We start from the raw sequence: 15,131 nt of genomic DNA, 5'->3' as shown, positions 1-15,131 counted from the left end.
TGAGATCTATGGATGAAGGGCAGTATACAAATTTAATAAATAGTAATAGTAATCAGCTGCAACCTGAGCTCAAGATCCAGCAAAGCCATTTCTGTACACATACAATACGGGAAGATCCCAAACTAATGCAGTTTGGTGTCATTTTTCTTAATTTAAACCCTATTGATTTATACAGGTTTGGAATTCTGTTAAAAGTTGTTAAATTTGAGAAATAGCAAGTCCTCAGAAATTCTGAGACTGTAATTTCTTTCTTAAAATGGGAATGTGTACTGTTAATTCACTTTGCAAACAAGGTGTACAAATTATTATATACTGACCATCCTCTAGAGTTTAAATGTGTATGTGTGGCATAGATGGTTGTAGTGCAGGCATAGGCAACCTTCGACCCTCCAGATGTTTTGGCCTACAACTCCCATGATCCCTAGCTAACAGGACCAGTGGTCAGGGATGATGGGAATTGTAGTCCAAAACATCTGGAGGGCCAAAGGTTGCCTATGCCTGTTGTAGTGACTATTCACTTCAAGTTTCCAAAAATAAATTTGAAAAATTAAAATGAAAGAGAGAGAAGAGGGGAATAAATTCAATTTCACATGTGCAGAAAGAAATGAATTGTAGTGATTGTTGGGGGAAAAATACTTCAGGATATAGTATGCAGTTAGGATGAACAATTTATTGTATATACAACTAAGCAATTGCGCTGTTTTAAAGAAATGGATGTGGTAATTAAAATAGATTTAGCATGAAAAGTACAACAGACAAATTAGAAGTCATTACAGAAGTTATTTGTTGACTTAAAAGAGCACAGAACTTGAAATAACAGACAGCAGGTTGCATTATAAACTAGGACAGTAAAAAACTGTACAGTACAAGCAACACATGACAATAAATTATGATCAATGAGGCAGTCTTTGATTTGGGACAAAAAGGACAAATGGAAGGTAATTAAAATCTCATAAATCCGCCATATCTTTTTTCCATCTCTGGAACCTCTTTGGAATAACTTTCTCCATCTTCATCTGAAGGAAGGAGAGAATCGGCAAAACGCTTAAGAAATCCACCATATCGTTTCTGGTAGTCCAGCCACCACTCTGGCCTCCCCACTCTTCTCATGAAGCCACCATATCTCTTTTGCAGCTCTTTGGCGTCATCTTCCGATTCAGGACTGCGCTTGATGCTCCTCATGAAGCCACCATACCTCTTGATGATTTCACCATCATTCAGATCCCGATAATGCCCAGTTTCAGCATTTTCTCCTGTTCCAAGAAGCTCCTTCAGCAGATCAGAAGAATTAGCCAAGGCATCATCTTCAGCATCCTTCTTCATAAAGCCTCCATACCTTTTAGCAAGGATTTCTCCTCCATTAGGTTCCTCCTCTGGTTCTATATGATAGAGCTCATCCATCTTCTTCATGAAGCCACCATATCTTTTCATGAAACCACCATATTTTTTGGCTAGCAAATGACTCTCATCCTGTTCTTTTGGGTTGTCTCCTAGGGCACCAATGCCTTCCTGGGAAAGATCCAGTTTACTCAGTTGCAGAAGGTCTTTGCAGGTTTCCCAGGCCTTGGCAGAGGGCAACTTTCCTTCACATTCTAGTGTACATGCCTGAAAAATAGTTTGATTTACAAAGTAAGAACATATTTGTGACCTCTTTTTGCCTTGTCAAAAGCAGCAATACTAGAAATCCATATGTTAGAATATAAACCAAGTTCTTTATAATTGGGCGGGGGGTGGGAATGTTACAACTATCTATTTTTATCTTTCTCTGAAATACTTAGCTCACTGGGAACCATTAACCTGGGTTGGCTTAGCATTGCTTTGAGATTTGTGGTGGAATTTACATTGACAAGAAGAGATGCATCATCACATTTCCCCAAAAATGCATTTATTTATTAAAGATGAAATGTATTACATGGCACAGAGCCAGAGATTGCGTGGCAATATGTAATGTTGTTACAAGAAGGGAAGCCCGGCAAACCTAATGAGAGCAGATAGCAAATGTGAGTGGGCTACATGCAGTTTAAGTCCTTAACTCTTTTCTTACATTTGTTGATGGAACTACAGCTGTCTGTGGGCTGCACACATTGAGACTGGCTATCTGCATCTTAATGTAGGGTCAAATGTGTACTTGCATGTTCAGTGCAGAGGTGAAACATTTGTCCACCAAAGCAGCATGAGGTGGGGTGGGTGCCATGCCTTTTATTGTGTGGCCAACTCTGAATTTCTTTAGATTAAGAAGTCACATTAGAACCAGGAACATCTTTTAAAAAATATTTAACAGAATTAATAATAATACATTTTTTATACCCTGCCCATCTGGTTGGGTTTCTCCAGCCACTCTGGGTGGCTCCCAATCGAATATTAAAAACAATACAGCATTAAATATTAAAAACTTCCCTAAACAGGGCTGCCTTCAGAAGTTTTTTAAAAATAGGATAGTTGCTTATTTCCTTGACATCTGATGGGAGGCCGTTCCACAGGGCAGATGCTACTATCGAGAAGGCCCTCTGTCTGGTTCCCTGTAACCTCACTTCTTGCAATGAGGGAACCGCCAGAAGGCCCTCGGCGCTGGATCTCAGTGAATGATGGGGGTGGAGATGCTCCTTCGGGTACACAGGACTGAGGCCGTTTAGGGCTTTAAAGGTCAGCATCAACACTTTGAATTGTGCTCGGAAACATACTGGGAGCCAATACAGATCTCTCAGGACCTGTGTTATATGGTCCCAGTCACCAGTCTAGCCACCACATTCTGGATTAATTGCAGTTTCCGGATCACCTTCAAAGGTAGCCCCAGGTAGAGCGCATTGCAGTAGTCCAAGCAGGAGATAACTAGAGCATGCACCACTCTGGCGAGACAGTCCACGGGCAGGTAGGGTCTCAGCCAACATCTGCCAACAACAAAGCAGGTAACACATGACCTTGGAGGTGGGGGCTGCTGAGCATGTGGCTGGCACAAGGCACTGATGTGAAGGGATTGGCTTTTGAAGCAGCACTTCCACACAGTGGCTGTACACCACTTCATTTGCTGAAATTTAAGTTGCTGTAAATACACGCATCATTGTGCCGGCATGCATAGCCCTCCCTATACGATTCTGGCTGTGTACTCACATAGGATGGGGATCACAGGGTTGCTATATCAGCCAGTTAATACAACCGTATTGGAAGCAAGCATCTTTTCAAGAGAACCCTACATTATTCATTCAAAGGAAGGATTTTTTTTGTTTTATTTTGCATATTTAGACCACACCGTTTAGTATAACTTCCTCACAGAAGGCTTTCCAACAGGGATACATCATAGAAAGAAAGAAAATCACTATCGCACAAAAATAAATAGCCCAATGCACCAAAAAGTATTGTTAAAAATCATGCCAGCACATCCATATTAAAGTGAAACAACAACAAAAAACGTCTAATACTGACAGCAAATTTCAGAATCCCCATTTAGTATATCTAACATGATGGTTGGAACACCTAGCTCATTGCTTGAGAAGTGACAGCAGTGGTTTGCAAAATGTTTTTTGAAATGTTAGTCAATATATGCTTGTGGTGTAAATTATCCAATGTATTGTCTATAGTATTACAATTCGAATAGTGTGTGCTAGTAATGAATATATCAGAGGGTTCTGATTAAAATTGTTGGTTGGATTGAAAATGGAATCTAGAGGAAAGGAGGACCCCAGACGGAGGTTTTACACCCTTCCAAAAAAATTATAGCAGGCACTGTGTAAGGGCTGCCTGGGGCTCAGTTCTGATACAGGGGTAGCTAATACTCAGCCGCTGCCCACCCCCCATCTGCAAAATAGAAGCTGTTCATGCTTGAATAGGAATATCTGGAATAAAGTAGGTGTCCTAACAGTGACTGTAAACATCTCTTTCAGTGGGTGGGAGGATGGGGTGGGTAGGTTATTGGTTTGTTTTGGTTTTGATTATGTATTTTGTGTTTTTTATCTGGAATTTTTATGTGATGAACTGTCTTGAGATCTATGGATGAAGGATGGTATACAAATGTTAATCATTATCAACACGATCTTCATCTACTATTGTTCCCAACAGAGCTGTCATTTGCATGTATAAATGAACAATCTGGAAAACAGATAGCCACTTCAAAATCCATTCCTTTTCAAAGAGTTACAGTGGTACCTTGGGTACTTAATTCGCTCCGGAGGTCCGTTCTTAACCTGAAACTGTTCTTAACCTGAAGCACCACTTTAGCTAATGGGGCCTCCTGCTGCTGCTGCACCGCCATAGCACGATTTCTGTTCTCATTCTGAAGCAAAGTTCTTAATCTGAAGCACTATTTCTGGGTTAGCGGAGTCTGTAACCTGAAGCGTATGTTACCTGAAGCGTATGTAACCCGAGGTACCACTGTGCAACATATTTATATGTAGTAATTCTAGGTACCTTTTTACCTTATGCTGTCTAACTTCCTTGGGTCCCCTCCCTCTTTTTTTTTTCTTTCAGGCAAGACAGAACAGTTATACAATGGTTATAAACAACATAGGTTCAAATACACACAGAACTAAAATAAATAGCCACTTGACTTCCTCCCAAATTCAAGCACATCCCATTAATTTCAACGTGAAAATCAAACACAAGTAATATATCATTCCGTATTAACATTTCTATTTCCTTAGTCTAGTCTTAATGAAGGTGATTTATAGTGGATTATATAATAAGGGTGATGGTATCAAACACTATAGCAGAAAGAAATGTTAAAACCAATTCTATTCATGTACAAAGTACTTCATTTAATGCCAGCTCAAACATTTTGTCAAAATATGTCATCTGTTAACAGCTTAAAATGGAAACAAATTTAGAACATGGCGTATTTAATTTGCAGTACAGCCCACCAGTTTATAGATAATGTGCTCTGAAACATTGTTAAGAGTTGCCAGTGAGTACTAAAACAAGTGATCTGATGTGACCATACCTTTTTTACATGGATCTTTAATGTTCTAGTATGCATATTTACTCAGTCAGAAGTAAATCGCACTGTATGCAATGGGACTTATTCCCAGGGGTACAGGATTTCAACTTTATATGGTCGAAATAACGAGAGTCCTGAACTTAAATAATGCTTTTAGTTGCAAGTTCCTATGTTTCTGGATCCTTGTTACGATCCTGCAATATATGCAGTTATGAAGAAAATAATAAAGCACAACAATAAGAGCCTATCAAAATTACAGGAACCCTCTTGAACCTTGAAGAGACAAACTACCTCCATTCCCTTTGATGTACATGGAGATGAAGCAACATGGTACTTCATTTTTTTCCCCATGGGGTTGTTAAAGGTCAGTTCCCTGGTGATGCCTAATTTCCACATTCAAAAACAGTTCTGCATCTCCACTGTCTCTAGCATCCTCAGCAAAAAGATGGTGAAGGAAATTTTGGACAGGTGTGGAATATGGGTATTATAAACGAATGTCTGCTATTCTTTTGCCCCAGGCTTGCAAATGCCAGCAAGACTGAGTGCAGAGGCAGAAGCATGTTTCCCTCTGTGGCTCTCCCACAGGTTCCCATCTAGCAGATTTGGCTAGAAATCAAGAGTTCACTTAGGGGAGTTGAAGGACTTTTGTGCACCCCATGTGACTTCTAAAAATATTACTTTTGAAGACCAGAACCTGTGAAACATGCCACATCAAAAGCTCCCTTTGAAGCTCGTCTCATTTTGGGCTGTCACAAGGCTTGGAAACCAGGTTCACATTTTCAATCAGTCATGCAATTCACTCAATGACCCTGTACTACCTAACCTATCTTAACCTAACCTAACCCAACCCAACCCCCAGGGCTGTTGTGGGGTAAAATTGAGATGGGATGAAAAAGCCATGCATGCCACCTTAGGCTCCTTGGAGAAAAGGTGGTGCGTACATTTAATACCTAATTAAATAATACATTTCAAAACTGGCTTGCCATTTGGCATGGATTGCAGTTTGAGCCACCAAAATTCAAATGCCTCATGAGCAAATGGAACTAGTTGTGCATTATTATGGATCTGAGCATTAGAGTTGGAAAAGCCAAATGCCAATAATAGTTCACATGAACCCATGCAGACTGATTACGCCAAACATCTGTACCACTGAGGATCTCAAGCAGACAACACATAAACCTTCGGATATTCAGGCAAGCAATATTTGATAGAGAAGGCATACATTCTCCAGCAAAATCAAAGGCAAAGTTGAAATGGGCTCAAAAAGGAAACCACCCATTTTTGAACTGTGCCTGCTTTACTTTCCTTAATCATGTTTATATGCACCCTGGCAAATTAGTTCATTGAGGGTGCCTAAAGACTTACAGCAGATCAAAATAACCCGCTCCAGGAAGAGGCTACAAAACCCAAGAATGGTATTAATTATGCCACCACCATAACTCTGGGATAAGTATTGTACAGGGAGACAATAATGAACAATGGAATTGAAGTCTTCAGTGTTCATGCTGGTCTTAAAAACAATAGATTCCATATATAATTTTAGGGATGCAAACACCCAATTTACATACTTTACGTAAGCAAAAATAATCCTATTCCTTCTGCCTCATTTTCTATGCTCATCAGTTCCATGATTACATAACCAAGCTAGATCTAGTATTTGAACAGTGAGAAATGTGGGAGTTCTCCAAGGTGCTGAACTAGCTGAACTAGCTGGTAGTGAAGTACAGAAGTGTAGCATAAACCAATATGACAGGTTTTGTGATTATTTATTATTAATTTATCAAAGAAGCATAGATAATTTAACTCTAAATATTAAGTATTCAATATGATCTTCAGTTACACTAAGATCAGGTTTCAGGCAATCTTCTGCTACTGGATGAAGAAGCGCATATTTAAGCTCCTTGGAGGAAAGGTATATGTCTCTGAGGGCATATACAATTACATGCTTGTATTGTGCATTGTTAATCCAGAATAACTCATTCTCTCTGAAGCTGTACTCAGGTTCATTTATACATATTGGAAGCAATACATTACACACAAACATATGTAAAAAACGACATTGCAATATTATTTAACAGCCCTTCAAGAATGGCTAAAGTGCATTAGGGGGTGGCTAATCTGTGTTAGAGATACACACAATTTTGAGTTTTGAAATCTGATTGCACTAGCAGAGCTTTTCATGGTAATTCATCATTTCTATTTTATATTGGTTTTTCAAAATTCATATTCTGTTTTTTGTGTTGTTTTAAAATATTTTAAAGTTGTTGTTATTTAATATATATTGTACATTATTGTACACCACCTTGCGATAGATAGAGATGGAATGTGAGTAATAATAGGCTTCTTAAATGGCTAATAAATTAATTGGGTTCTTCAGAAACAAGCCTAAATTCTGCTTACCAGGGGGTTGATGTCTGCATGATATGCCAATCGGTGGGTGCAAGATGCACAGTCTTTGCTGCATTCTGCCTGAACTGTAAGGATGAGGCATGTGCTAAGAGCGAAGAGCAAGAAATAACATCTCAGAAGAAATGTCATGATCTGCAAAAAGAAAAAAAATATAATTGAACTTAATCACTTGCTTCCTTGTTCAAGGCACATACATTGCGTTCCAAATTGATATGCGCAAGGAAGTTTGGTGAAAGAGCACTAACCATCATACACCAATGACATCCTCTACAACCATGGATTTGAACAAATTTGCTCATAATCAAGCAGATGCTTCCAAGAAAGAACACTGAAGACCAAAGCATTAAAATCTATCCAAGCTCTTTTAAATCTAATGTGTTAATGTTGCACATCAGAAAGTTAGAGTGCCTGTCTCTCATTCCTTAGTCCAGAGACCACATCCCTGATTTATAATTGTGCTGCTTCATTTGAACATGTAGGGTCCTGAAAGTTACCAACGAACAAAGAAGCATTTAAAAGAACTATGAGTTGAATCCCTTCATTTCTGCCTTCCTCCAAAAATTAATTAACCTGGAATAATTACCACTCATTGGTTCTGTATACATGGTTCCTAATGCTGGTTAGAATGACATTTGACATACCTTGGGCGGGAGGGGAAATGTTGATCCTCTCTGCTACTCTTTAATCACACTGATGGCTATATCACAAGAGCACAAGTAAAGTGGGTTTATTAAATAGGTATCTAAATTGAGACACCTTGTCTAGGAGTTTGGAAGAACAGATATTGACTAGCATTGGCCACCAGGTCAAGAGAAGGCAAGAAGACGGTGGTGTTAATCCCATAAGGAACGGGAGCACATCACTGGTGACAGAAGAGAGTTTGATCCACCTTCATGGCAAAGCTTGCAGCACCAGCAAAACCATGCAACCCATTCCCATGGATTTACATAGGAAGCTGCCTCATACTCTTCCATCCAGCTCAATGTTGCCTACCCTGGCTGGCAGAAACTAGCCAGGATTTCAGGCAGGAGCCCTTTCCAGCCCTACCTGGAGACACCGGGGGTGGAAACCTGAGACCTTCTAACCTCTGCACTAAGTAGAAACGAGAGTGAACATTGGGCTGCTGGAAAGAGGCTGAGGAGGAATCCCCTCCCGTCCCTCGACGCCCATCTCCCTCCGTCCCCTTACCTCTTCTCCTCGAGGGTTCCTGGCCGTTCTTCCGAAGGGAGCAGCTGCTCCGTTGAAGTTTAGAGAAGCTCGCTCGGTGGTTTTTCCTCCTCCTTTTAAAAGAAGAGCGCAGGTGCGGCTGTCGAGGAGCTGCGGGGAGAAAGAGAGAAAACAAAACAAGCGAGTCAAGGCATGGGCGAGAGTTCAACGCCGCGCTGCGGACAGCTCCCTCGAGGCTGGCCGGCTCCAGCAGATCTTACATGGTGGAGAAGCGAACTTCGAGGACGAGCCGCTCCTTGCCTGCCTCCTTTCCCTTTCCCGAGGCTGGGTCTGTTCCGTGGGCTCGGGAGCTCTCCAGCAAAGTCAGCACCCGGGGAAGTGGAGCGAGGGACTTTATAATTAGTCAAAAAAGAGAAACGCCGAGCCTTCCCCAATCGCTTCCAGCCTCTATGTGACGCAGCACCGACGACATCCAGTAGGAGCTCCTGGCACTTTGGGGAGGGGGAGGAAGGGGGCTCTCGCACGCTGCCCGAGGCCAACAGACGACGCACGACTCTCTTGTTCCCCGGCGTGGGTGGGCAGATGCACTACTCACCGGCCGTCCCCCCATCTCCCCACCCCACTCAGGGATCCATTTCACCCCGAGGTAGCTTTCCCCCCGTAAAAATGGATGGCGCAGGGAAGGGACACGACACGAGTACTTCCAGTCTGCTACTTGGGACGGGTGCACCCTCCCCACGTGTTGAGGTCATATTTTTCTCCCCTCTAGCTGTGAGGAGTAGATGTTGGCAGGACAGATCTCTTCCCGCTTTCGAAGGCTCTGACCCTGAGTCGTCCACCGTCGAGGGAGGATGTTGGACGTGAATCAGTTCCTCAGATCATAGTGAATGGATGCCATTGGGAACGTCACTCTGGTGCTCAGCAGTTTGCCAAACCATATTTGTATGTTCATTAAAGTTATATAGCTGCCCATCAATTAGTTCATCAGTTATGTTCTAGTTATACAGCTGCTCATCAATAGCTATGAATAAATATTCCCTGGGTTAAGCTTAGAAGCAAAACAAAGCTTACAGAGGAAGCAATATTAAAAATACAACACATAGGGATTGAAACCAACAAGGAACAATAAAAGACAGGAGCACAATCCACCAAAAAACCACCCACAGAGACAACATAAAACAATTTACATAAAAGCATAAAACAATATGCAGCCTGAATTTAAAACACAATTTTAAATCCTGGGTGATACAGAAGGATTTGGGGTGCAAGGTGAGTCTGTATGGGGAGACCACTACATAGCTGAGGTGCCACTCTGAAAAAGACCCCGCTAAAAAGCTTGTATCTGATATATATTTCCTGCTCTACCACCCGTCCTCAAGGTTCTGTGAGTGACTCCACCCTGCATCTTGCCACCTGTGCTGTGGGAGAAGAGGGCTGGGTGACCTCAGCTTTCAGCATTGTTTTCCAGCTGCTGCCACCTATGTGGCATGTCCTCCCCATACATATCCACCCCTCTTTCCCTCAGAGAGTGATTTGGGCTTTGCTTCCCAGATTCAGAGCTTTTGAACATACCTGTCACTCACAATGTACTTGAGGACCAGAGCAACCCCTGTGTGGATCCAAGCTAGTCCAAACGACAGCAGAGGCACTTGTCCAAAAGGCTGTTGCAGGCAAACACTTGAGAACTACCCCCCCCCTGCTTCTGATTTAGCAGTCTGGTGTCAAAACAGCCATGGTGGGAACCGTCCCAATTTCACAGCTGCTTCTTGAATGGTGCACGGACACTAAAACCATCTAGTTTGCTTCCCTGTAGTATGACACAGCTTTGCATCCCCTTCAGTCCTAGCATAAATGCTTATGCCAAGCACCCATTTTATGACAGAGCTGTGTGTATAATTGTTATATTCTCAGGTAAACAAAGACATGCAGACAGTCTTCTTTGTGAAAGTATGCATAGCATGATGCTCAATATGCCTGCACTAGGTGTGTGTATGGGTGAGGAGGATTCCCAGTTCCCTGTGTGAGCCCCATCCATACATTTACTGCACCTCCAAGAAACACGGGAACTGTAGTTTGTTAAGGGTGCTGGGAATTGTAGCTCTGTGAGGGGCAAACTAGAGTACCCAGGATTCTATGGGAGGGGTGTGCATGCTTTCAATGTGCTGTAAAAGGTATGGTTTGTACACAGCCTTAGGAAAAGACACAAAAGTTTTCTGCTACAGAGAGACAAAATTGTTTGATGGGTGGGGAGGGGTTTCCAAACAAGGGAGCATCAGGAGGACAGTTGACCGGCTTTGAACAATTTGGTGAGTTAATTAACAGCGAAGTGTGTGTGTGTGTGTGTGTGTGTGTGTGTGTGTGTGTAGGGCATAGAATATATCAGATTTTCATGTGGCCCAGCATCTTCCAAAATTCTCTCTGTCTGGTTTAACAAATTTTATGTGGATTTTTGATTGCTACAAGGTGAGAGAATAGGACTGAGGAAGACCAGCCAAGGTGAAAACATTTGCAGGTAAGGAGTAACTGAGTTTAATAAACTTCTAACACACCTGGCTATTCACTGTTAGAAGTCTGGTTTTCTTGCTATTTAAACAGACTCCAAGGAATCTGAACAACTTCCAGAGAACTTGCAGAGGCCCTTAAAAAGACAACCTGAAAAGCAAGCAAGCCAGCCAGCCAGCCAACCAACCAAGCACCATCATAAATATAAAGTGTTTGAGAGCTATGAGATGTGAGCTGATCCATGGACTGAAAGGTGTTTCACACATTACAGAGTAACAAAACAAAGCAAAGGTGTTACTCTCTATATGAAACAGATTTGCACATTACATTATTAGGTGTACACCTAAAAAGGTATGTTGTTAAAAGAACCTGAAACAATTTTCAGATCAGTTATTAGTGGGAAGCAAATAAACTCAGTGCTCAGGCCGAAGCAGGATAATCCCATGAAAAGATTCTTTTCAATTTTTGTAGCAATGCAATCCCCAACAAGCAGAAGAGGTGCTTAGGGAAGACAGCATGCCCTCTCTCTTGTGTTTTAGACCACAGGTGCTTATTATTCACCATGGGTTGTCTAATATCCCAGCCAGCTCAGTGTTTCTATAACCTGTGTTATAAACATTTAAATGGATCTTCACACATGGCATAGATGCTGAAAGTACAAATCCATTTGCTTAAAATAAAGCCTGTGTTTGATAACATCACTATAGTTCTTATGAAGTCTTTTAAAAGATAAGGAAATGGTCTTTAGAAAAGAAAGACAATGAGGTATAATTGTTGGAGTGTCAGTCTTGGTCCTAAAAGTCTCAGGTTCACATCCCCACTGCAGCCATGGAGCTCACCTGGTGACCTTGAGAAAATCACTTTCTCTCATCTTACCTATCTCACAGGGTTCTTGTGAGGATGAAATGAGGGAGTGCAGAAGAGAACCAACCATGTATGCTGCCTTGAGCCCCCTGGAGGAAAGGCAGGAAATAAGTGTAATGAACAATCAAACAAATGAATAACCAAACAGAAGAATGGAAACACACCAATTTCTTGCAATTTACTTTGGAATGTATTTGGCAGCATCATTTTGGTCTTTGTCCCCTCTCCCGCACTGAAATGCTTTGTCCTAGACTTCTGAAATGACTCGATGTCAACAAATCTGTCAAAAGTGGCAGGACAGATATGTTAGGTCAGCTGAAAATGGGCTCCAATATTGTTATAATGCCACTATAATGACTTTTATTGTGAATGGTCATTATCTCATATATTTCTGAGCTTTGCATAGACAAACCAGAGACTCAAAGTATCATGGCCTTTTGGCCTCACTGTTTTTATCCCACCCACCATCCATATTCATATATCGACCAACATGAGACCACATTTCTTTTTTTTATAAATAATTTTTATTAATTTACAACAAAAACAAAACTCGAGACCACATTTCACACCTCTGATGAAGTGGGCTTCAGTTGCAAGAAAGGTTATGCCACAATAAATCTCTTAACTTTTAAAGTCCTCTGTATACATTATGTTCAGGCTATGTCTGAAAAGGTGCCATCCCCACCCAAAGGACCATAGTCACTGCCTCTGATGGCTTTGATCTGTCTTTATTAGAATCCAGGCAAATACTATGATGAACAGATGGCTGCTGAGCCTGCTCCACAGCCGAGGAGGGGGAAAAGTGAATGTCAAGGATACAGGCAGCAGTACTGAAACAAACAAACACATGCACAGCCAAAGAAAATGGTTACTGGTGCATTGTGGCTAGACATTTTAGCAGAAAAAGAGAGCTATGCCATGCACTAGGAAGGAGGGTGACCAGATGCAAAAGAGAACAGGGCCCCTGCAGCTTTGATAGTTGGGTGGAAGAGGGAAGATCAGCAGGTATAGCCCACCTTGCCAGTGACACTTGCTTTAAATTCCCTCTGAACAACCTGCAAAGGGGGTGGGGGGGTGGGGGTGGAAGCAAAAAGAACGAAACCAAATCATTAATGGTGTCAAGATATAGGAAACATTGACATCAACTATGAAAGGCTCGCTGCATTATGATATTATACACAGGAGCATAAGAAGATCCCTGCTAGATCAGGCCAAAAGGCCTGTTTACTCCAGGATCCTGTTCTCATGGTTGCCAATTTATTTATATGCCACATAATTGCCCAGGTGGCTTCTCAGTGGATCCCAAATGGCTACGAGAAGCGGGACCTGGGCACAACAGTCCCCTCTCCATTTGTGGATCCCAACACTTTTGACTGTGGAGCTACAACACAGCTACCATGGCTAGCCTTATACTCCATGAATTTATCCAGTCCTCTTTAAAGGGTTATACCTTTCTCAGGGTCAAAGGAATGTTGCTTGTGATACTCAAAACACAAAGCTTTTGGGCTATCATGCCCTACTGAGTTAGCACAAGTTATATTCTGTTGCTCCTAAGAAAAGTGTATACATATGCTGAAGCACACTGAGCATTTCTTAAAGTTTCCTGTTACGATGCTTTCTCTTTCCCACCTCCCCCCCCATCAGAACAGAGATGAAAAGAAAAGTCTCACTTCATTTTGTCCTCACTGCCATAGGCACCTCTTGAGTGTACTGTATACCTTGCATCTAATCTGCATTATTCTCAGCCAGACTCACTCACTAGAGGGCACTCACTTCCTTGCAGGAGCTTTTGAGAACCCTGTTCTTAAGAGCAAAGAGCGTTTGTTTATTAAGCGCTGGCACTGGTTCAGAACGATGCAGTAAGGAACAAGTTTGGGTCATTGTTAATAATATCTGTAGGTGCAAGGGCATGTATACTTCAAGGAGCAAGGCGATAAGTCCATAGTACAGCACATGATTTAGAGGTCCCAGGTTTTATCATCATAATGGCATTAAATGATCCCAGATAGCAGGACCTGTCTAAGACACAGGAGAATCACAACACTGAAGATATTGAGGCAGGTAGACCCATGGTCTTCTGGTACTGAAGATAGATGGACCAAGGATGTGATTCTCTCTATACAAGGCAGTTTCATGTGTTGATAGAAACACATGTACAGTATGTATTTCTATACAGAAAACTGTTCTATACAAAGTCTGCTATTGGTTCATCTAACCCAATAGAGCCTACTACAATTGTCTGTAGCACTATCATTCCACTTTCCCAATAATTTACAATCTGATTGAATTGGGCTTCAAATTACAGGCTCGGTTTAGAATGGAATATATTGAGGTAAGAGCCGCCCCATTCATTTCACGGGGACTTCTGTAGAACTTCCCAGAGTACCATAGCCAAACATCTCTTATTATGAATTCTGCTTGTTTAAAATAGACATTGTTATTGATAAAATGTAATGTATATGTTACATAAGATTGTTAAAATGGGGGAGGGGGGAATGTAGTTCAAAAATTCTGTATGGCAATATCAGGGGCAAGGGAAAAGCTACTTTTTCCAGCCAGTTCAATATACATATAATAGATGATACATAACCGTACTTCAAATATATTTTCTGCAGACAATAAAGCAGCATTCTTTTATTTCCATTTCATGAAGATAGTTACACAGAAAAATGAGCCTCAGCTTGTAAATGCTTTTTGCAAAAGAATGAATATTGCAGATAACAAAAAATATATCCACATTGTATATGATTTCCTTGGTAAAAACAATATTTGCCATCATGATAAATTGCATTTTGGGTTTTATACACAGGAGGAGAAATACTGAAAACAACTGTGGGAAAACCTGACAACGTGTTTTCTTTCTTATTTCCAATGACTGAGGAGATGGCACCCTTATAAAATGAAGGCATGCCTAACATCAATGTTCCCATTACGCCCATGAGATGCTGTATTATATTAACAAACAGAAGATGTGACAGGCTTATATATTACATATTCTTTCAGGCTGCAATCCTATACACACTTATCTGGAAATAAGTTCCATTGAACTCAGAGAGTTGATATGTACAAGACTGCACTGTTTGTATGTTGTATGTACAACATATTGTATGTAAAACATTAGTGTTCATATATTCAGAAATATTTTTAAAAGGAAGATAGTGGTTTTCGATTATTCTGTTGAGATGATTAGGGAGTCCAGATCTGAAGATACATTGGGCACTCTCATTGTCTGAGGAGCCATGATGTCTATGTTGGAGGCAGT

The 15,131-nt window shown here is 41.3% G+C and overlaps 1 protein-coding gene across 1 annotated transcript; it reads right to left on the bottom strand.

The window, feature by feature from the left end:
- Window positions 1-650: 650 nt before the first annotated feature.
- On the bottom strand, window positions 651-8,914 carry PENK (proenkephalin). The gene is made up of 4 exons (XM_053396087.1): window positions 8,764-8,914; window positions 8,525-8,653; window positions 7,328-7,468; window positions 651-1,605 (listed from the first exon to the last, which is right to left on the bottom strand). Exons 3-4 carry the CDS (start codon window positions 7,463-7,465, stop codon window positions 943-945), a joined length of 801 nt encoding a protein of 266 aa, XP_053252062.1. The 5' UTR covers window positions 7,466-7,468; window positions 8,525-8,653; window positions 8,764-8,914; the 3' UTR covers window positions 651-942.
- Between the last annotated feature and the right edge of the window lie 6,217 nt (window positions 8,915-15,131).

This window comes from Podarcis raffonei, chromosome 7 (assembly GCF_027172205.1).
Source record: "Podarcis raffonei isolate rPodRaf1 chromosome 7, rPodRaf1.pri, whole genome shotgun sequence".
Taxonomy (NCBI): domain Eukaryota; kingdom Metazoa; phylum Chordata; class Lepidosauria; order Squamata; family Lacertidae; genus Podarcis; species Podarcis raffonei.
This window is presented reverse-complemented; position numbering and strand designations above follow the sequence as displayed.

Excerpts from the sequence above, each read along its gene's own strand:
- PENK (XM_053396087.1), bottom strand. The coding sequence starts at position 7,465 with ATGACATTTCTTCTGAGATGTTATTTCTTGCTCTTCGCTCTTAGCACA. Across the intron at positions 1,606-7,327 it reads ATGCAGACATCAACCCCCTG|GCATGTACACTAGAATGTGA; the intron begins GTAAGCAGAATT and ends ACTATTTTTCAG.